Genomic DNA, 22,963 nt, shown 5'->3' on the forward strand with positions numbered 1-22,963 from the left:
CATAGGGTAAGGGGTTGGGAGTCATCAGGGAAAAGGATGTGGGTTCAGTGGGTCACGTGCACTCACACTGGTGGGCCACAGCGGGCACCCACCCACGGCCACATCCCTGGCAGTCTGCTTCCCTGATGCTTGGGCCCCCTCTATCACCACCCCTAACACCTTGTCTGGCTTGGCAGCACCTGGCTAGTTGTGTTGTCTTCCCCCATACCTCCCTCAGCACACCTCAAACGTGGAGCTCTCAGACACCCAAAGGAATGACACTCCAAGCCCTGCAGACCCCAACTGTTCCTTTTATACCCCCCAGGCAGTGTGAACTTTTCTCCCTCTCTCAAAAAAAATTTACCGCACGAAGCAGTGAATCCTCTTCACTGCCTGTGGAGTCCTGATACAGAAGGAGATTGTTCATGGAGAAGCTTGGGATCTGCATGGCAGCTCACCTGAGTAGCCACAGAGCTCTGCTGGGCTGTACAGAGCTGTGCTGTCCACATCCTTTGGCACGTGGCAGTGAGCATGTGGCAAGTCTGTAGGAGTGAAGCAACATGTTGTTTGATGAATAGAGTTGTCCATTTCTAAGAAGAATTACACAAAATCCCAGAAAATCTCCAAAGATAACAATGCCAGTGAATCTCGGCAGGAGCAGGATCTGCAGCATGTGCCTTGCCCTGACAAGTGGTCTGTCTTATGTTCCTTTGGTAAACTCCACCGCAACCACTCCCTCGCTCCCCCTGCTCAGAAGAACTAGGGGAGAAGAAAGAAATTTGATATAAGGGAAAAGTAAGAGAGAAAAATAAGCAAGGGCCGCACAGAAGCACAGAGTGAAAAGAAAATTATTCTCTACTTCCCCTCAAAAAGTGATGTCTGGCCATCTCCTGGGAAGCAGGGCCTCAATACTCATAGCAGTCATTTGGGAGGACAGATGTCTTCATGATGAGAGCTCCCCCCTTTCCTTCCCCTTTCCCAACTTTTATTGTTGAGTGTGACATCACATGGTATGGAATATCCCTTTGGTTGGTTTAGGTCAGCTGCCCTGGCGATGTCCCCTCCTTTGCCTATGCTATTCCCTTTTTCTTTCTTGTGTTTCCTCCAGCTAATGGTATTTTAATCAGTACTGGAAGGCCACTCTTGCTGGCATCCATCTACATTCACAATCCACCCTCAAGAAAAGCAATCAAAGTCACAATTTCTAGTTCGAATTTTTCATGTTCCAGACTGTGCGCATTGCCTTGTGTTCTTTTACTTGTTCAAGAAGAGTTCGGCTTCATTTGGCTCTTAAATATATCAACTAGCAACGCAATATGAATAGACAGCTGAAAAACAAAGATTAGGAGTATTCTAATGTGAACTCACCGTGTGCTATCCTAATTACAAGAGTAAAAATCACGCCCCTATACTGTGAGACCCTGGCCCAACAAAGGACCCCTCATCTCTGAGGATGCGCAGAATGATTCTGTCATGGCAGCACTATGCTAATCATGTAACCATTTGGAGGGGTGGGGATTGTACAAACAAGCAAATATATTGAGAACGGGTTTTATGAAAGCTGAACAAAAAGTCTTAAGGACTGCCAGGTTTGTGGGAAACCACCAGGTACCCAGACTTGCACTATTCTGAAATAAACAATCTCTTGACCTTGTGTGTGGATTGGCTCATAGTACACCGGGTAAGAAATCTGGACTTTTTACCTGGTTGTGTCTCCTCCCACCTTCACCTGCACCTCCAGCCTCCTTGGTGGAGGGTAGCGTGAGAAGCTGAAAAGTCCTCGACTTCGTCTAAGCACTGTTCTGCAACAGCCAAAACATCTGCATCTTTGGCTGATAATTCCCTTTTCAACCTTCTGTTTTCTTCCTCTAAACTTCCAGCCCATTCCTTCTCAATTTTCCACGTTGCAGCTAACAACCAGCACACTCCTTCCTTCCTTTTGTCTTTCCTTACCATACACGCATCCTTCCATTTATTAAATTCATTCCCTGAGGCATTTGGATTGTGGTGTATTGACCTTAGCCACTCCTGCTTTGCATCTTGCCATCCATTTCCAAGAAAACCCTTCCACAGTGTGGCCCATTTATCAAGGGAACCATTCCTTATTCTAACACAAGGATCCTGCTGACTACACCCAGGTCTGTCTCCCAACACTACAGAGCACTGGCAGGTTCTTTAGGGATCCTTGGCAGAAGGAGGACTGGCCACAGGTTGTGGTTATAACTAGAGATTTATTATTACATAAGAAATTACTAGAAATACTAAAAATTACTACAAAATCCTAAAGATTACTACAAATAAATTACTAGTTGAATTACTAGAGTGATAACACTAATGCCCTTTCTCACCACAATGGTGGGTGTCTCCACATGCTGGGGCCAGTGAGAGGGAGAGACAAGGGGGCAGGGGTGCACCTTAACAGCCCCCTTCCACATTATGGATATTTGCCTTACTGTTGGTTATGCTAACCACACTGCCAGGCATCAGGAGCAGGGGCTGCCACTCACACCTGGCTCACCACAAGCCCCACGTGTCCTTGTTGGGCAGGCTCAGCTCAGAGCTCCATGCAAACTGTGATGAGAGGGAGCTGCTCCTCACAGCACCCGCACCTTCCTGTATAAAGCTGCATGCTGCAGGCACCAGTGTGGTTTCAGCGCACACAGGTAGACAGCGCTGTCCTGGAGCTTGGCATCTTGCACGTGGAGAAGCACCTGGGAGTTCTCCACGGAGAGCACAGAGGAGATCCTCCCGGAATGCACATGAGGCTTGAACTTGCTCACCTGCAGCAAGAACTGAGGGGACTGGGTCGGGCGCTGCTGATACCAGAAGATGTAGAAAGTAGAGCTGCTGGTGGAGAAATTGCAGTGCAGAGTTGCATTGTGTCCCACCTGGATGGTGGTTTCTTGTGCAAACTGCAGCACAGAGTCCTTCTGTGCATGACCTGCAAAGCCAGAACAGCATTTCAGCACTGCTTGAAGGTGTGTCTGTTCTCCCCCTTTCTCTCCTGTGTCTCTCATTTCACCAACTTGCTCACTGTCTCCTCTCTCCATCTCCCTTTTCAGGGGCTGTAAAATGCTGAGCTAAGTACACATGCACTCTTCTTTCTGCAGATGCTGTTTAATTCCCTTACCCAAGTCTGTCAGCTTACCGACTTTTTAGCAGTACCTCACCAGGCTTTGAGTCCATACATACCTATCAACAATGCATGTAAGAACGCTAGGCATCTGCAAAGGAAAAATGCAGATGCTTATTCATCCCTGTACACTCGTTGCCCCTGACATCTTTCAGACCATCTCCTGTACTGGTCTGCAGCCCCTGCTCTCCCTACAGAAAACACTTGCAGTTCTTCCAGGGAGGCAGGACTCCAATTTCCCCCCTCCGGAAACGATGGGATGCCATCTTGCCCCTAGCTTGCCCTCCTGAAAGTCACATCTCACCAAAGTCTGACAGTGCCATCAAGGCTGCCAGAAAAAGCAGGACCATGTCACGCTCTCGCCTTCACAGGGTGCCCACGGAGTGCCCGGAAAGAGGGAGCTCAAGCTTGCGAGTTCACTTCCCCCTCTGCCAGCTCAAAGCAGCCTCTGAACCTCAGCACAGAGGGCGGAGCAAAGCTCTCCCCCTGCTGCTCCTTGGGGCACACCTCTGCCACAGCAAGGCTCTCAAGAGAGGGATGGGCCAGTGGTTAAAGCAGTCAGAAAGGAATCCAGCCAATCTTTGCTGTGACCCAGGTTCCCCATTGCTAGTCACAGGTTCTCCAGCACCGCGAGCTTCACACTTGTGCCGTTAGCTCACAGCTGCAGGCCTGTGAAGGCTAGGACATTTCACTTGGTCAGTGGTTAAGGCAAAAGGACACCAACATGGCCACTGTGTGCTTCCCTCTTTTTGCCCCTTCTGGCAGGTGGGCAGCCCCAGCAAGGGGCAAGTGTCCCCAGTGGTTTCCCGCTGCCATCCAGAACCCGGCCAGACACAGAGGCCTGCACCCAGCTCTGCTGTCAATGGAGATGGGATTGCCTCCCCGTCCTCCACCCAACCCCCTCAGGAGAGGTACACTCTCCCTCTGGCAGGGAAGGACGCCCCACCACAGCCCTCTGCTCAGCAGTCAGCACCTCTGCACACACAGACAGGAGTGAATCCTGCTCCAAGGGCACACCTTCAACGGCGCTGACTAGTGCAGCAAACTCCTCAACGCCTCAGTCCTTTGGCAAGATCCAAGGTTCCAAAAGGTGTCACTAGAGGCAGTGTCCAGCACAGACATTTGTGGCATTGCCAGGACGTCATCTCAGCGCCAGAGGTGCTGGATTTGGGCTTGGGACAAAGCCTGTACAACAAGCTCCTGAAACGAGACCACTGCAGAAAACGGAGGAAACCCAGCGTGGCTGTTCCGATGCTCCCTCGGGCCCGTGCTGTTTAACTCCGGGCCCTGCAAGGGGACTTCCAAGCACCGGCAGCGCCCCCACGTGGCTCCGGCTGTGGCTGTGCCCCCGCCTCGCCCCCGCCCCACCTGCCCGGCCCCACGCACTGCGGGGCACCCCCTGACCCCCCCAGCTCCGCAGGCCGTTGGCTGCCTTTGCTGCAAGGGCGCGCTGCTGGCTCGTGTGTGGCTGGGTGCCTCCTGCACCCAAAACCCTTTCCTGAGGCTCTGCTTCCTCGGCAGCCAGCCCCCACCCCGCATTACTCTGGGGGTGCTTCCTGCCCAAGAGGAAAATCCTTTTCTTTGCTCCTTTGCACCATCCTGAGGCTCTGGTCAGCCCCCCTCTCCAGCCTTCCTGCATTCTCCGAAGCCCCCTTGTGACCTACGCTGTCACCACCTGTGTGCCCCGGTTGGGGACCATGCACAAACTGGCCAAGGGTGCCCTCCTTCCGACTGCTCTTGGCCTTAATGAAAGCATTCAGCAGGACTGGATGTCTCTGGCATTGCCAGCTGCTACTCAGGCAGAAGGTGCCCTGCATGCCAAAGCTGCTGGTCAGGGCCCCTTGGAAGGGCTCCCAGGAACTATGAACATGGTGTTTGATGGTCAGCCATGCTGAAGCACTCCAAATGCTTAGCATTTGTCTGGCACAAGGGGGGGATCAGTTTACTCTTGGCACTGTGTGATCCCTTTGCTGTGAAATCCCACACAGGGAGGAGCGACAGCTGCCCCTGTGCCGTCAGGAGAACCAGCCTGACGTGGGCTGGATGGGAATCTGTGCCCTCTGCGATGCATTTCTGAGACAATGCTGGCAGGTCTTTATAGACAGGTGTGAGGAGATGGGCCTGGCTCCGGCACTGACTCCCAGGAGGACCTGGCAGTGTCCAGGGGTGGAAATCCCTCACTGACAGGCACTATCAGGAGCCTCACAGCAGTCTGCTTCTCCTATACATCCCAAGGTCATCGATGGACAGCCTCGCTGAGGCACTCCAAACATTGTTACCCTGAATTAAACCAAGGACCCAAACTGTCCTGATACGGTCCTTGTTGGGGCCTGAAGTTGGCAGTACCAGAGGGTGATTGTTGCAGCGTGAGGAAAAGGAGGGCTCAGGAGAAAGGAGCTGTGTTTCAGTGCCTCTTCCCTGGACACATCTCTGCCAGGCTGGTGCCATCTCCGTTCAGCGGCTCTCAGGCTCCTTCTGACCCTGGGAACCTGCTCCCCTTCAGGACTCATGCACAGAGCAGGGGAGAGTGCTGTCACTGTGCACATTCCCTCGAGATAAAGGGGAAACAAGGACACACGCACGTGCTCATCTATAGCTGCATGGAGCCATGCACAAATCTGTGCACCCACATGCGTTCACACAGAGCCAGCTGCACACAGGTTGTCACAAGACAAGAGCAGATGTGTGAACACAAGCAAGCAGGCCCTCAGGTGACTGCACAAGGTGAGCCTATGAGGAGAGGTGCTATATTCTGGACCTTGTTCTCATAGCAGCTGGGGCTGGTGGGAATGTGAAGCTCAAGGGCAGCCTTGGCTGCAGTGACTGTGAAATAGTGGAATTGATGATCCTGAGCACAGCGAGGAGGAAGCACAACAGACTTCATGCACTGGACTTCTGGAGAGCAGACTTTGGCCTGCTCAGACATCTGCTTGGCAGTGTACCATGATACAAAGCTGTGAAGGGGAGATGGGCCCAAGAAGGCTGGTTAATATTCAAGGATCACCTCCTCCAAGCTCAGGAGCGATGCATCCCAACAAAGACAGAGTGAGGCAAAATGCCAGGAGACCTGCGTGGATGAACATGGAGCAACTGGCTAAACTCAAACATGACAGAGAAGGCCATAGAGGGTGGGAGCAAGGACAGGTAACCTGGAAAGAATACAGAGAAATTGTCTGATGAGTAAGTTAGGAGAGCTCAATCTGCTCTAATTAGATTAGAGAGCTTATCTCTGCTCTGCTTCACTGAGACCCCACCTGGAGTGCTGTGTTCAGCTTTGGGGCCCCCAGCATGAGAAAGATATAGACCTGTTAGAGTGGGTCCAGAGGAGAGCCATGAAGATGATCAGAGGGGACCCGTCCAGCACTTCCGGTGAGTCTTCTGCCCTCACTGATGCATTCCTGCCCTAGAAATCCTTGGACATTTCATCCCAGCAATCTAAAGAAACCATTGCTGTGGAATGGCCATGGCCTAGATCTGGAAATGAAAAGGCAGCAGTGCAGGAAACCAACACACAGACCATAACATTTGTTGGAATGGTTTGCATTCAAGATGAGCTTGTCAGAAAATTGTTACCTCTGCCAAGGGTGCCCCTGGGCCTGCAGCAATGAAGTACCAGTATAAAAGGCAGCCCAGCTCCCTGCTCTCTCATCCAATTCTCTCACCTCATCCTCCTTGGGAACCAGGTGAGTCTGAAGCCCTCTCTCCTCCTCTTCTGAACTAGAAGGGATCTTGCATCAATAGACATCACATCTGATGGTGGTTCAGTGCTATGCTGGGTCTTGGAGTTCTTTGCCATGGGAGAGGGGTGGAGGGAGACATTCTGTGTAGAGAGAGGCTGGGACATGGTGCTGAGGCAGCTTTTTGGATTACGCGCTACGGGATTGTCTCATTGGTTCAGGCTGCTCTTTGGAGGGCCCTGTCAGGACAAAGCGATGAAGACCATGAGCCTCCTGGCACAGCCTCCACATCCACCCTCAGCAGTTGTCTTGGCTCCTTTGTTTTGGGTAACAGGGCTGCTCCTCACCTACCCACGCGCTCTGCTTCCTCTCTGCCCTCTCTCCCAGGTGCATCTCCAGCCCCAAGACATGTCCTGCTACAACCAGTGCCTGCCATGCCGGCCCTGTGGCCCGACCCCACTGGCCAGCAGCTGCAACGAGCCCTGCGTCAGGCAGTGCCAGAACTCCACCGTCGTCATTGAGCCCTCTCCTGTGGTGGTGACCCTGCCCGGACCCATCCTCAGCTCCTTCCCGCAGAACACCGTTGTGGGATCCTCCACCTCTGCTGCCGTTGGCAGCATCCTCAGCTGTGACGGAGTCCCCATCACCTCTGGCTGCTGTGACCTCTCGGGCATTTCCAGCCGCTACTGTGGCAGAAGGTGCCTGCCCTGCTAAAGCCACTGGCCATGGCCCTGGGGTTCCAGCACGACCATGGTGCTGGACAATAGAAGGAGGAATCTTCAGGCCATTGCTTGCAGAATGACTGACCTTCCTCACCAGAGGAGGTAACATTGGCAGGAGCCAGACCAGAGGCTACCCTGAGATTTCTGAAAACATGGCCCATGTCTCTCCTTCTATCCCTCCACCTACCTCCTTCTCTCCCTTTTCTTTGTGTTCTTCTCCTCCCTTGGGCTGTGGGGCTCCTCAGAGACCGCCCTCCCACTGCGGTAATAGCAGACACATGCCCTGCATGATCTGCGCCATGGGCAAGGGACGCTGTCTCTTGGTAGGCCCTGGTGATGCCTGCACTGAAGGGCCTCTGCTCAGAGTGACCTGCTTTTCCTCTGTACACTAATTAAAGATTTCTGCATCCCAGCCTTGGCAGTACATGTTATTTTCCCTCCGTGTATGCCCTCCTGAGCTGCCCAGGGAGAATGGTTTTGCCCTTGCTGGGTACAAGATGGGTGTTTAAGTAGCCTCTTCCCCACTCCCAGAAGAATGGGAGGTTGCGACACGCTGCAGAGAGTCCTCTCTTAGGCACTGCCCCTTGCAGCTTCAGAAGACATCCCTGGCTTTCACAGAGCAAGGGGCAATCTACTCTTGCCTTGCAGCGTCTCTGCCCACAGCTCCCCCTGTCCTGCAAACAGAGAGCACAACCTGTGCTGTCCTCACGGGAAAAGCTACGAGTCTGTGGGAGGCTGTGGAGGCTGGGCACCCTGCAGGCTCTTAGGAACGGGCTTCCTCTTGCTCAGGACAGTGCTGTGCGGGGTTAGCAGGTGGGGACAGAAGACGGATGGCAGATGTGGGGAATGGGTGGAATAAGTGCAGGGATGCCCCACCGCTTCTACTCCACCTTCATCTCCCCTCTTTTGCCCCACCTCAGGGCTATGGCCAGCACACATGGGCATGTGCGGCAGGAACATGAGGCCCAACTGCCCCCGGCACAGCACTTGGCAGGGCCCAGGTGGTGGCACACATGCAGGGCCGACCCCCTTCACAAGTCAGCATTGGTGTTAGCCGTAATGGACCATACACGGCAATCTCCAGTCCCTGAGGACCCTGCACCCCCATGGGCTGGCTCAGTGCAAAGACAGCAAGCAGTTTGCATGCCTCCACGCTGCTCTGTGCTGCCCACTTGCCCCCAGGCATGCAGCAGCTTTCCTCAGGCCCAGGACCTGCACTCACAGGGACTTCCTCACGCTCGTTTCCACTTTTCCTGACCGTTTGTTTTGCTCCCGCTCAGGCAGAAGGTTGTTTCTCTGTTTCTTCCTTTGGTTATGTAGAGGCTATCTTCAGGATGTTTGCAGCGCTCTGGTGCCCAGCTGCACTTCAAGGATGCCCATTGTTTCCAGGCCCCGTTCGACTGCTGGCAGACATCTTTCCTGTCAGTGCTTTGCAGCCCCCTGATGTCTGCAGCTTCTCATTAGAGCCTGGTTACCTCTGTAACAGCTCCCATCAGCAGGGCACACTGTCCCTGCTCGATTACAGAGCTGTTTCCTTAGAGATCCACGTATGGCCCTGCTTGGTACAGCCTTGTCATGTCCATTAGGAATCAACCATGCAGGCAAGAGAGAAGAGCCAAAGGTGTGCTGGGGTGGACCCTTTGTCTTTCCTGGTGTCAGAGGAATGGAACCAGCCACAGCTGCAAGAGAACGTAACCAGTTTAGCCCAGGTGAAGGAATGGCACTGCCAGGGCTAAGGTGTGGGGTAGACCACAGGAAAGAGACCCAGGCAGAGCTCTGAGAAACATTTCTGGTTTGTTGGATGGCCCATTGCCCTGGAAGGGCTTGGCCTGTGTTACAACTCAATACAGGACTGGTAGATCCTGGAGACATTGGTTTCTTAATTGCCCTACTGTTTATTGCCTACCTTCAATGCCCCAGGAGACAGTATGTCAACCTTGGGTGAAGTTCTTGGTGTGTCGTTGGCAAATGGATAAAACTGTGGGTGGATTCTGCTTCTGTGTTTGCACAAGGCAGCTTAGCTTGGATGAGACACCCACTAAGCTGAGCAAACCCCTTTGCTGTGAAATTCCTCATGTGGAGCTACCCCTTTGCCTTCAGGAGAACCAGCCTGACGTGGGCTGGATGGGAATCTGTGCCCTCTGCGATGCATTTCTGAGACAATGCTGGCAGGCCTTTATAGACAGGTGTGAGGAGATGGGCCTGGCTCCGGCACTGACTCCCAGGAGGACCTGGCAGTGTCCAGGGGTGGAAATCCCTCACTGACAGGCACTATCAGGAGCCTCACAGCAGTCTGCTTCTCCTATACATCCCAAGGTGTTCGATGGACAGCCACGCTGAGGCACTCCAAACATTGTTACCTTGAATTAAACCAAGGACCCAAACTGTCCTGACACGGTCCTTGCTGGGGCCTGAAGTTGGCAGTACCAGAGGGTGATTGTTGCAGCGTGAGGAAAAGGAGGACTCAGGAGAAAGGAGTTGTGTTTCGGTGCCTCTTCCCTGGACACATCTCTGCCAGGCTGGTGCCATCTCCGTTCATCTGCACCCAGGCTCCAGACCCTTTCAGCAGAACTGGAGTGCCTTGGAGGGGCCGGGCTGGCGGGGGAACCCCCGGGGCTGCGGGGCGAGGTGGTCCCGGCGGGCGGAGCGGCAGCGCCCCCTGGGGGCTGTGCCCCTGCCTCGCCCCCGCCACACACGCCCGGCCCCGCCCGCCACGGTTCCTGCCCGGCCGCAGCCCCGGCTCCTCTCCCCGTGGCTCTCAGGGCGCAGTAATACACCGCCGCGTCCCGAAGCCGGGGCTGGGCGAGCCACAGGGCGCTGGACCGGCGGTCTGCTGCCACCCACAGCCACCCCTCCGGGTCTGACACTGGTCTGGAGTCCTTGGGACTGCTCACGAGCAATGCGGGTCCTCGGCCCGGGAGCTGACGGTACCACTGGATGTACTCGCCGGTTTGGATGTTGGGGTGTGAGCAGGTGATGTTGATGCCGGTGCCATCCCTGGTCTCTGCCCACGGCTCCTGCTGCACCTGGGCTCTGCCTGTAGCCACTGCCAAGAAGAAAAGGAGGAGAAAACTCAGAAAAGGGCTTTTCTGCTACTGAAATTGTCATGTGGGGGGAGGGAAGACGAAAACGGTTGACAGCTGATGGGAGCATTTTCTCAGAAGAAAGCACACAAAGGCATTTCTCCGGGAATGGTTATTTGGGGACCAGGTCGGAGCAGGGCTGTTTGGAAGGAGGGTCCGAGCCGGGCCAGGAGGAGAAGGGAAGCAGGCAGGAATGAGTGGGGGTGTGCCGAAAGGAGAGGAGGAAGGCAGGGAGCAAGGCAAGGTGGGAGGGAACGGCCGGCTGAGCTCGCTGGAGGCAGACGGGACGGCTGCAGAGGGAGGACAGAGGGGAGCGAGGTCCGTGAGAAGCCGGCGGGCCAGCAGCGAGGGCAGCCCCGGCCCCCCGCAGCCCCCGTCCCGGCCCCGCCGCCGGCAGCCCCGCGCACCCAGGAGCACCGCGGCCAGCCCCGCCAGCCCTGCGGCCCGGCCCTGCCGCATCCCGCCGCTCCGCCGCCCGCGCCGCGCTGCCCCCGCCAGCCCCGGCTCTGCTCCGCCCGCGGCGCCTCCTCCCCGCCGCCGCCGCCCGGCGCCGCCAGCTCCGCCCCGGGGCCGCTCGGGGGCTGGCCCGGGCTGCGAGTGCTGGGCGCCTGGGGGCGGGCAGGGCTTGGGCTGCTGCCAGCGGGGCTCTGCCCGTCCTGCAGCCCAGCCCGGGACGCGGAGGCGAGTGCGGGGAAAGGCTGAGGCAGCTCCTTCGGCACGGGAGAGGAGAGGGGAGGGGAAGGGAGGGGGAGGGGGAGAGGGAGCGGAGACAGCAGCTGCCCGTCTGCTAAGGCATCTCCTTTGCGAGGGGGAAGGGGAGAAGAGGGGAGTGAACGGGGTAGGAGATGAGGAGGGAGAGAGGAGAGAAGAGGGAGAGGAGAAAGCAGCTGCCTGCCTGAAGCATCCCCAGGAAGAGGGCAGGTGGAGGGCAACGGGTTAGGTCCGTCTGGGCCTGGGAGCTTGGCACTGTGGTGCGCTGGTTTCCTGGCTGTGGCCGGCACTGTCGCAGGTGCGGGAAGCCAGCAGCAGGAACAGATCCAGGGACACAGCGCCCTGACAGCACCCCAAACTGCCCGGGGCCCTGCTGTCAGGTGCTGCCCATTGAGCTGTCATCGCCAGTCATAGGTCTCTGCCCAGACTGAGGGGCCCAGGCTCTACTGCTATTGAAGTTGAGCACGTACCCGTGAGACACACAGACAGGGACATGCACACTCCATTTGGGGAAGATAAATCCAGGCCGGTACCCCCATTAGCTGCTTTTGGAGACCCCAAACGCTCCTGCCGCATTTTCCTGGAGGCAGAGACCCCCTTTCCCTGCTCCAGGAGCTGCAAGGGACACCCTGGCTCCAGCAGCTGACAGCAGAGGCCAGGAGTTGCCTCACCCCCAGTCTGACTCCAGCAGCTGGTGCCAAATCCACTCCTGCTGCTCCACCAGCAGCTGGCACTTTCTCCTTGCAGCACACATGCACATGGGACAGAGCGAGATTACGCAGAGGTAAGGAAAGATTCCAGAAGAGGACAGGACTGACGGCGGTGCTCAGGTGCAGGGCCCAGCCACACAAGTGCATGGAGCAGCCCCTTTTACACCCTGCTCTGTTTGCCCTGGTGTGCTCCTCCTGGCTCCCCTTGCCCTGCATGTCCCCTCATGGGGTTGTATAGGTCTGTCCTGCACCCATCCCAGCCTGTGTCCTGGCCCACAGCTGTAGGAGGTGCAAGGCCCAGGTTGATCTTCCTGGCAGTGGCACCTGTGGCTTCTTGATAGGCCGACAACTGGTGTGAATGGTGAGGTTTGTCTCTTGTCATTGCCTCTGTATTTGTTTTCTCTGGTCTCAGTCTCTGTATGCTTGTTGAATGCCTCCTCTTTTCTTAGCATCCCAATTGACAAGGTCCCCAATCTGATAACCTCACTGGCATAAACATATCCACAGCCCCGTGTACGCCCCCCAAATGGCGTGACTGCCCACATTTGGTCTCCTCACTGCCTCCCTCGTCATCTGTCAGTCAGGTTTGTATCTCTGTGTGTTTTTTCCAGCTTCCTACTGTTCTTTCTCTCTGCCCCCCTCGCAAGTGCTGAAGGGCTGCTTCTAGGGTAGGAAACAAGGAGGGAGTAGCTGAAAGGTAAGAAAGAAAATAAGGGCTGCTGTGGAAGCAGTGATGGCAGCTTCCCCAAGACCTCCATTGCTGGAGAGTAGAGAAAAGGGCATGGCCCTGAAAGCAGAGACAGAGAACACAGCAGAGGAAACAAACAAACAACCTCCCTCTGTTTCTCAGGCTTCCCATGGCTTCCTTTACATTTTTGGTCCTTAGGCTGTAGATTGGTGCATGGAGCAGGGGCGTCACAGCCCTGGAGAAGATGGACACCACTTTGTTGAGGGAGACATTGTCAACGGGGTGGGTATAGAGGAGGGAATGTAGCCCCTGGAATGATACAAGTGCAGCCAAGTGAGAGTGAGCAGACAGTGTCTTGTGTCTCCTCACATGTCTACATTCAGAGGGAGACCAGGAGCACCCTGCAGGAGCTCAAGGAGGACAGGAAAACTGGTGGTGCTGTTGTAGTCAAGCAGCACAGCAGTCCAGAAGCTCTCTGCAGAAGCCAGCTGCATGAGAGATAGCGAATCCCAGAAGAAGCTGTGATTGTGTAGGGCCAGAGCAGGGCAAACGAAGGGTGAGCGCCACTTGTGCCAAGGAAGGGAGCAAGAGCTCAGACCACAGGCCTCCCACCAGACTGGAGTACTGCAGTGGGTGGTAGATGCACACAGCTTGGTCATAGGCCATGAGTGAGAAGAGGACATCCCAGTTTAGGCCCACTAGTGGAGGCAGAGGAGCGAGAGCACACAGCTGGAAAAGTAAATTGTCCTATCTGCAGAGAAGGCATCTAAAAGCATAACAGGCATCCTGACCAAGACATGGCACATGTCAGTGAATGGGAGGTTTCCGAAGACAAACTACAGGGAAGGATGCAAGGGCTGGTTGGGCTCCACCATCATGAGTGTATTCCCAGTCTGGATCAAGAGGTAGATGGCTGAGTCCAGAATGAAGAGCAGTAGCTCTCAGCTCTCAGCCAAACCCAGCAGCAACAAAAGAAACCACTCTGTAGACCTTCCCCTCACCCCTGTGGGAAGACACCAGGGGCAGGAGGAAGGAGGAGATGGAGTTGCTGCTCAGGATTCATGGTCTTTCACCACTCGATATCTTCTGAGGAAAAACACAGCAGGGTCTCAGCAAGCCAGGATGTTCCTTCAGAGACAGGAGAAAGTAATATCAGAACCCTGGAGTTCAGGAGAGCAGCATTAGCTTTCTTTGCTGTGTGCACACATACCTGTCTGTGTGCGCCCAAATATACTTCAGTATGCATCCAGGAGTGTCTGTGAGTGCACCCATGAGTTCATGCATCTTTTTACATGAGCAGCAGTGTGCATGAGTGCTGTCCCCTCCACCCACTTTTGATGTCATGAATGATATCTGTATGTGATCAAGGGTTACAGTGGGAATTAATAGAAACAGTGATTTGTCAACAACATCCCTCCAAGGCTGAGATGTGGTGACTGTGCATGTTGCCCCGGGCTTCCTGAGCAGTCCGAATGAGAGGTCATCTGAGAAACCCTCCAGAGGATCACAGGCTGCACCTCCAGCACACATGTAGTCCAACCCTGTGTTCAGAGCGGGTCTCATCAGATCAGGTTGCTCAGGATCAAGTCCAGGCAAAGTCTGAACTCTTCCAAGGATGGAGCTCCCCTAGCATCTCTTTGGCAATCTGCTCCAGGCCTTGACCGCCTTCAGGGTAAATAGGACCCATGTTCCTCTGGTTCAATGCCACTTCTGCCCAAGGTTTCAGCCCCTGCATGACTCAGCTCCAGGCCCATGAGTCACAGAAGTATGTGTGGCATTGGTTTCCCCATGGGGACCCCTGTCCCACCCCAGACACCACTAACACTGCACCAGCAGCAGATCTACGTAGGGCTGGGCCTACTCGAAGAGGGCAGGATTTCTCAGCCTGTCTCCCTGTACATAAAGCTAACACCATCCTTTTGAACTCTCTAGCCATGGGGAGTGCAGCTGTGTCCTGGCCTGGAGAGGCAGGGAGGGGTGACTGCCACCACGCTCTTACACTCTGAATCTTGTGTTACAGAATTGAAATAAGGATCCAAACTGTTGTGGGCCCATCCTTGTTGGGGACTGAAATTGGCAGTGAACTTCCTAGGGTCGGGAGGCAGTGGGCTACAGATACAGAAGGCCGCATTTCATCATGTGTGCTGTGGGCACTTCTGGGCTGGGTTTGTTCTGTGATTGTTCAGCTGTTCTCAGGTTCCTTCTTGCCCTGGCTGCTCTCTGGAGCTCATGGACAGAGCAGTGGAGAATGCCCTGAGGTGACCAGCCCATTTTCTTGTGAGGGGGGCCACACAGTTCTCACAAACACACACCTTCTCTTGCACACCTGCGTGGAATCATGCAAAACTGCACCCACAGACACTTGCACAAATCCAGCACACAGGCTGTTGTAGTTTCACACTGATGGCCAACTAAACTCCACCACACAGCTCTCTCACACCCCCTGCTGAAAGGAAGATGTGGGGAGAGATGTGATTTAAGCTAAAGGGCTTAAAAGTTGAGATAGGGATAATGTAAATATATGAAAAAGGAAGAAAAAAACAAAAACCAATGAGCAAAGGCTTTTTGGAAACAAATTGAGAGAAAATTATTCTCCACTTCCCATCAGCAAGTAATGTCTTTGGAAGCACAGACTCAATAAGCCCACCCCTGGTTTTCCTTCCCCTTTCACATCTTCACTGCTGAGTGTGACATCATCCAGTATGGAATATCCCTTTGGTTGGTTTAGGTCAGCTGCCCTGATAATGTGCCCTCCCCACCTCTTGCCCACCCCCTACCTTCTGGCTTTGGGGGGGCTTGGAGAGAGTCTTGATGCTGTGCCAGCACTGCTCCACTATAGCCCCAACACTGGTGTGATGGCAATGCTGTTCTAGCTCCAAGCACAGAGCACAGCATTCTAGGGGCTGCTGTGGGGAATGTTAACTCTGTCCCAGGCAGCCCCAGTACAGGCAAGTGCCCACAAGAGAGGAACATGTGCATGAACGTGACACAGTGTGCAGCAGAGATTCTGGACAACATTTGGGCAAAGTACATGGTTTGATGTGGTAGAGAGGGGAGGTGGACTGGGAGCCTTGCAGAAGGCACTGGAGCCAGGGCTCTTGACAAGACAACGTCAGCTTTCTTGGGCCTTGCACTTAAGGCCTGAGAATCCCATTTGTTAGCCTGAGTAGCAGTGGTAAGGGAAAGTGCTGGAGTGCCCCTACTGATCATTGGTGGGTGTCATGACAGAAATAAGCTTGCATCATGTAAGGAGGAGGTGTACGATTTTATTTATTTTTTAAAACAATAAATGAAAGGCATGAAGTTATGGGAGTGAAGAAGGAATTCTCTATGGACAGGATCTGCACTGTGTGTCTTGGGAAAACCCACCCGGCTCTGTCCGATGCTGGTAGAAGGCAGGGTCACCTGCACATGAAAGGTTTACTTTCTGTCTACATTCATGTTCTTATTCCTTCTAACTAAAACAGACAATGTCCTGTTGGGCCTTTCTTTTGGGATCCAGAAAGGGCCCTGCACAACCTCGCCCCCCAATTCAGACATCCCTGGGTCAGAGCAGGAGGAGGCAAAACAGGCCAGCAGGTTTTCCCTGCGGGCAGTGTCAGGAGGGGTAGGGTCACAAGCAGGAGCTGGGTCACCTATAGCCAAAAGGGCCCCAAAGAGCCCCTAGGGAGTCACCCAAGATGACCTCATTTGCCTTTCCTGGACCCTTCCAGCACGTGAGCTGAGTCTTCTGCCCACACTGACGTGTGTTGCCTGGAAATACTTGGGCCTCCCTACCTGCCACTCAGAAGTTGCCTTCTCTGGGGAAAGGGCATAAAGCAGGAAATGAAAAGCAGCATCACAGGAAGGCAACACACATCCCGTATCATTAGGTGGGATGTTTTGCATGCACGAGTAGCTTGTCAGAAAATAGTCCCTGCTTCAAGGGATGCCTCTGGACATGGGGCAGCTAAGGCGCACTATAAAAGCCAGCCCATCTCCGTGCTCTCTCATCCACTTCTCTGGCCTTCTTCTCCTTGGGAAAAAGGTGAGTGTGAAGCCCCTTCTTCTCCCCCTCATTCTCCAAAAGCAGATCTCAACTCCATGGACCTCTCAGCTGTTATCAGCTGTGTTCCATGCCAAATCTTGGGGCTGCTGGTTGTGGGAGAGTCAAGGGGTAGAAGGTTTGTCATGGAGGAAGACTGGGCCTTTAGTATGATGGCTCCTGGGCTGGAGCCTAGAGTGTAGCCAGGCTCTGGTGGTTCTTTTTGGGCTCTGCAAGGATGAGGCCAAGAAGCCCTGGCACATCCCTGCACAGCCTCCAGCTCACAGCACTGCCTGTGCCTTGGTTCCCTCAGGGTGTGGTGACAGGCTTTTCCTCATGCACGCCCATGTTCTGCTTCCTCCCTGCCCTCTCTACCAGGTGAACCTCCTGCCCCCAGACATGTCCTGCTACGACCAGTGCCGGCCATGCCAGCCCTGTGGCCCAACCCCGCTGGCCAGCAGCTGCAACGAGCCCTGCGTCAGGCAGTGCCAGAACTCCACCATCGTCATTGAGCCCTCTCCCGTGGTGGTGACCCTGCCTGGACCCATCCTCAGCTCCTTCCCGCAGAACACTGCTGTGGGATCCTCCACCTCTGCTGCCGTTGGCAGCATCCTCAGCTGTGAAGGAGTCCCCATCAACTCTGGCTGCTGTGACCTCTCCTGTATTACCAGCCGCTACTGTGGCAGCAGGTGCCGCCCCTGCTAAAGATACCAGAGTGCCACAGACCAGGACCCCAGGAACTCAGAATATGCTGCCGGAGAAAAATGGACAGAAGAACAGACCTCGTGCTGTTCTTTTAAGAGGACCTGACCATCTCTGACTTGTCCTGTAAAGACAGACAGGAAGGGGCCAGCCTGGATTCTGTGACAACATGGCCGATGTATACCTATCCTGTTTTCCACACACTCTTGTTCTTTCTTTTCTTTCTTGCCCTCTGCTTTCCGTGAGCCCCCCAGAAACCAGCCTGGAGTGACCTGCTAGCCCCTCTCCACTTGTGGGCCAGGTAGATTGATGCCCTGTTGCAAATCTGCCATTGGAAAAGCCGAACAGATTTTTGTCTGCTCGTGCTGTGCTACGATCTCGGGGCCTCCTCTTGGAGTCACCTCATTTCCCTCCTGAGACTTGATAAACATTTGCAGCAACCCTGAGTGTGTCCCTGTGTGGTCTTTTCCTCTGAATACAGATGACCAAGGGAGAAAACCATTCCTTAGTGGGAATAGGCTGGGGGCACTGCCTCATGCCTCTAGGCACTGGAATGCAGGACATACTGCAGCAATTCATCTTTCAGGCACTGTCTGTTGAAGCTGAGGAAGACATCCCTAGTTCTTCCACAGCCAATGGACACCAGTCCTTGACTTGTGACGTCTCCGCCTAGACAAGTGCTGTTGACATTGGAGGCCCCAGCTCTTGGGGAAGAGAGCTCCTATTGCTTTGGGTGGAGCTGTGCTGGGAATGGAGGCTCAGACAAAGATGTTCCCAAAGGACTGCAGAAACTGGGAATGGTTATTTGTCTTGGGGAAGGCCCTCTGTCTCTACTCCACTTTCATCTTTCCTCCACCACCTGATCATGGGCATCATGTCTGGGCATGGAGAGCAGGTAGAGCTTCCCTGTGCATCCCCATCATCCTTCAGCACAGCATCTGGCATGGCTCAGCTGTTGCCAAGATGTGTAGGGCTGAGGGGATCCACAAGTTCGTACTGCTACCAGTCACATCAGGCCACACACTGGAGCCCCCAGTCCCTGTGAACCCAAGCGGCTTTCTCTTCCCCAAGCTTGGGTCAACTTTCATCAGGCCCTGGAACTCAGTGGCCCTGTAGGTGGCAGAACCCCACCATGCTCCAGAAAAGACATTCTGTGGGTGCAGATATCCAGGTGAGTGAAAGACAAGAGAATAGGGAAAGTGTTTGGATACAGTCAAGGATCTTGCTCAGCATTATAGCCCTGCAGGCCAGGCTCAGAAGAGGCCCAGCACCAGAGCAGAAACGGACAATGGTGTTCCTGGTACCCCCTCCGCACCCATGCTCCGAAGGAGAGCAGGAAGTTCTCCTTCTTTCTCATGAGTTTCTCATGAGTTTCTTTCTCATGACTGAGGTGCTATGCAGTGCCTCGTGCGTGGCAATCGGAGAGCAACATTGTGAAGATGAGAAACTCAGTGATACCCTGGAGAAGGGGAAAAAATGTCTATGGCAGGCAGCTGGAAACACAAATGGTTCACCTGATGACATGGAAATTCTCCAGTGTTTGGGGAGCAATGGTGGTGGAGTACAAGTTCTCCAAGATGGTGAGCGGGCTGAGGAAAAAGTGCATTGGGATACTGGGGGGCTGGTCACTCCCCACAGTGACAAAGGGGGGCCATTCCCCATAGCCTTCAGAGAGATGAGGAGAAGGTAATGACAAAGAGGATGATGTGCCAGCCGGGATGGTCTGTTAAGCTCAGAAGAATGAATTCAGTCCCGAAGGTCCTGTTCTCCTTTGCCATGGCTCTAAGGTTTCAGAAGGGGATGATGTCAGACTGAGGTTTCATGTTGTAATAAGAGAAGCAGAAAACATCAACAAAAAGTCTTTTCCTTGCCTCTCATGGCCTCTCTTGATCTCTCATTTTCCCTCCATCTGCCCTCTCTCCCTCACACTCTACTTCCGTAGAGACAGCCATACAAACAGCTGTCCATCCTTCTCCAGGCATCCACCCATCCACTCTTCACTTCATGACCCTCCTGGAAAAAAGTACAAAGTACAAATTACAAAAGTACAAGCTACAAAGTACAGTCTTTCATTAGAAATATTAATGTTTTATTTTTATTTTTTTATTTCATCTTTGAAAAGAAATATTAATGTTTTTTTTTCATTGCTAGAGAAAGATTTCTTTGTGTCCCACAGTGCAGTATTACATTCAATAATTTTCTGCGTAAAAGAAGCTCCCAGCTCATAAAAATTCCAGCCAGACAACAGAAATACTGCTATACACTATCATCAGTGTCAACCCAGTGATTTTTTTTTCAATCAAAGTGAAGAGAAATTAAGCTTCAGGATATTGCAAAAGAAACAAGAAATAAATGAAATTTTAGAAGTATTTTTATTCTCTACATTTCCCAGTTCAGCTTTTTCTGAACAGGTTCACGGAAAGCTCAGAAGAAGATGATGAGAAAGAAGTTTTAAATGTTTTCCTTAGTGGAACATTTTTATTCCAATATTAATTGCATCATTCCGATTCTAAACCTGGAATTTAACAGCTGTTTGATCAGCCCCAGCCATGTTCCCAGACAAGAACAGGAGGGAAGGCATTGTTCCTGCAGAGGTGTTCAATGTCTCCAGAGAATCCTTGGGGCAATGATCCCGGGGGTAGATCAGACCCCAGCTGAGACAAGGCTGAGGCTGGTGCTGCCTTCCCCGAGAGCACAGAGGAAAGAGGGCCCATGGCTGCCCCCTGCTGGGAGCTGCCTCGGCCAAGCTTTTCTTTCTCCGGGTTGCTTCAATTCTTGCTCTTGCAAGCAGACAAAAGAGTTTCCTCAAGTCTGAGGACATCAAAACACCACATTCAGCATGCTTTGTGAGACAGAGGAAGCTTCATCAGCACAGCCTCGTTTCTCCTGCCTGGTCTCGGCATTTGCAGCCTGCAGGACACCCAGCTTGTCCCAGACATGCAATCCCCCACTGCCGCAGGAGCTGGTCATTATGACACTGCTCCCTGTGCAGGGGCTGAGGATGATCACACATGCCTCCAGCTCCCCTGAGGAGACATCAACGAACTCAGTGGGCTGTAGGTCTTCATTTATCTCTTGCTCTGATTGCTTACTGTGATGAACATGGAGAGCTCTTGGGCCTTTGGCACTAAGGGCTGCTCTATTTGTTCTGTCCCTTAGGCACAGGCTTTGGACATGAACTGGCTGAAGGTCTGGAGGTAACCTGGTGGCTGGGATGCAAATCCAGTTTATTGACTGACTCATTGAAGAGAGAGAAGAACCCTGCAAATCTCTGTCAGAACTACTTCTAGGGGTCTCTGGGCTGGGCTGGCCAGGGCTCCAAGCAAGCTGCTTTAACATGGGCTGGCAGGAATTTACTCACCCTGGGGCTGAGGGGCTGAGAGCCAGCCCCTAGGGGAGTCTTATCTCCCAGCAGGCTCTGCCCTATTCTGTCAGACCGGGAAGAGAGGAAAGTAGAGCCCTGCGGTCCAGGTCAGCCAGTCGGGGTCAGCCCTCTCTGCTCAGCCACAGACACCAGCCCGTTTGAGAAAGAGAATATGGCTGTCAGATCTTGGAGTGAACAGGGGAAGCAGCGCAGCCAGGGGAGAGCTGAGGGCCCCATCCCAGAGCTCCGCCTTGCACACACACATCCCCTCCCCATCCGGGGTTGTTGCTCAGCCAGGGCAGCTCCCTGCACCAGGGTGTCACTCACAGCACAGAGGTACAAGGCGCTGTCAGAGAGCTCAACTCCCTTCAGCCGCAGAACACTGTATTTCCCATCAGTGTTCAGCTCCGTGGTGAAACGGTCTTTCTGCTTGGTGCCCTTTCCTGCTTGATAGGAAATCAGCTGAGGGGATTGTCCCTTCTTCTGCTGGTACCAGAGCAAGCCATTAAAGTAGGAGGTCTTGTATGTGCAATTGGTCTGGAAGGTGTTTCCCTGCTCCACGGTGACTTGTCCTTCTTCCTGGGTGACGGACACCTGCCCCATGGTTTCTGGAAGAAAGAGAAGGTCAGCAGCTCTGTGGGGAAATCTCCAGGCAGCCAAACAGGAGTGAATTCAGACCTGTGGGAGATAAGTCTCCCTATCCTTTACTGGGCTGGAAGGTCCCGAGGCCTGGGCACAGCAAGGTGTTTTGGGGGCAGAGCTCAGAGCTCCCTGGCCAGAGCGGACCCTGAGGAGAGCTGTGCTGTGTGCCTCCTCCTCCTGCCTGCTCTCCTTCTGCCCAGAGGACCAGGGCACAGCCTGTCATGCCTGGCTTTGTGTGCTGGGTCCAGCATCCTCCAGCAGGTTGAGGCGCCAATGCAGCTACTGGGAAAAGGTTCAACCTGCTTCCTCATCCCTCTCATCTCAGGGTGCTCCAAGGCTCAACAGTACAAACAAAGCTGAGGTGAGTGGTGGCAAGAGGGAGCCCTGGCTGTGCTGACAAGCAGAAGGACATTGGAGACCATGGCAGGAACACATCAGGCAGAAGACAGACTGGACACCCTGGTAATGTCCATGGGAGGAGAGCTTTAATGTCCCTGTATCCCCTTGGACACAATCCGGCTGTTTCTATAGGAAAGGGAGAAATGAGGGACTGCAGAGACTGATGAAATCTTCTCTGGTGACAGTAGGTGGACCAGAAGAGAGAGGCAGAAAAGAGATGGAATGAAAGGACGAGAGAAGCAGGAGAGGTCTCTTCTGCATCTCCTATTTACAAATTTTGAAGAATAACAGCATCTAGAAGGAACCGGTCCAAGAAGCAGAAACGGGAGCCAACATTTACCAACATTTTCCCTGTGATTCAAGAGTTGGTCCCCACATAAACATGGTAAGGCTGATGAGGGCTTCCTGGGGAAAGAAGATTTATGTCTTGATTAAAAGCCAGCACTTACCCAGCAGTTGCCCCAGGAAGGCAGTGAGGACGAGATACCCGCGGTGCATGCTGAGACCGACCCTCCTGTTTGCTGAGGGAGAGAGAGTCAGAAAAGCACCTCCCAGCCCCGAGAGAACAGAGCTGCCGGAAATGACTCTGCTGGGGGAACAAGGGGAGATTCAGTGACGAGAAATGTTCTGGTCTGACTGTGCCCAAAATGCTCCCTGGGGTTTCTCCCTCCTCCAGCAGGAGCAACCATTGAGGATTGTCACAGTCAGGGGTCCTGGGAACTCTGGGGGCCACATCATGGGAAGGGGCTGCTCTCATCTCCTCTCCCAGAGGGGTCCTCACCTCCTCAGCTACAACTGCCTTCTCTTCTGCACACGCACTGCTTGGCCATGGCTGATGTCAGGGCAGTCTTGCCCACTGAGCTTGTTCTTTTTACCCTGGGGTCCTCTGCTCCATGAGGATGTTCCTATTTCCTGTGTGAGGAGAAGACACCTCGATTTCTCTCCCACATCCCCAGAAAGAAGGGAGGAACCATGCTACGCAGCAGCCCAGGGTTTCTGGCTGTGTCCTGTTCTGGTGGGATAATATAGCTTTTCCAAGAGGAATGGGGCTCCAGTGTAGTGTGGGAAGCCACAAGCCCAGAGGGGACAAGGACCATGTGTTCCATGGGGTAAAGGGTGGGGAGTCATC

The 22,963-nt window shown here is 53.9% G+C and overlaps 4 protein-coding genes across 4 annotated transcripts in view; 2 read left to right on the plus strand and 2 right to left on the minus strand.

The window, feature by feature from the left end:
- The window catches only part of LOC308181526 (M1-specific T cell receptor alpha chain-like), a 401,071-nt gene that overhangs the window by 356,309 nt on the left and 21,799 nt on the right, over positions 1-22,963 (minus strand). The window lies entirely within an intron of this gene.
- Positions 1-22,963, minus strand: part of LOC308181530 (uncharacterized protein) — a 70,060-nt gene that overhangs the window by 46,587 nt on the left and 510 nt on the right. Inside the window, exons 2-3 of the mRNA XM_080564921.1 lie at positions 22,284-22,355; positions 438-521 (exon numbers count right to left, since the gene is read on the minus strand). The gene's annotated coding sequence lies outside the window, so the exon portion shown is untranslated. The remainder of the gene's footprint in view (positions 1-437; positions 522-22,283; positions 22,356-22,963) is intronic.
- LOC308181536 (feather keratin Cos2-3-like) lies at positions 1,456-9,189 on the plus strand. The gene has a single exon (XM_080564927.1). It carries the CDS (start codon positions 6,907-6,909, stop codon positions 7,501-7,503), a length of 597 nt encoding a protein of 198 aa, XP_080421053.1. The 5' UTR covers positions 1,456-6,906; the 3' UTR covers positions 7,504-9,189.
- On the plus strand, positions 16,401-17,432 carry LOC308181551 (feather keratin Cos2-3-like; the record flags this gene model as incomplete). The annotated part of the gene is made up of 2 exons (XM_080564940.1): positions 16,401-16,730; positions 17,106-17,432. Exons 1-2 carry the CDS (start codon positions 16,632-16,634, stop codon positions 17,430-17,432), a joined length of 426 nt encoding a protein of 141 aa, XP_080421066.1. The 5' UTR covers positions 16,401-16,631.

The sequence above is a fragment of the Anser brachyrhynchus genome (genome assembly GCF_964034855.1).
Source record: "Anser brachyrhynchus genome assembly, chromosome: 22".
Taxonomy (NCBI): domain Eukaryota; kingdom Metazoa; phylum Chordata; class Aves; order Anseriformes; family Anatidae; genus Anser; species Anser brachyrhynchus.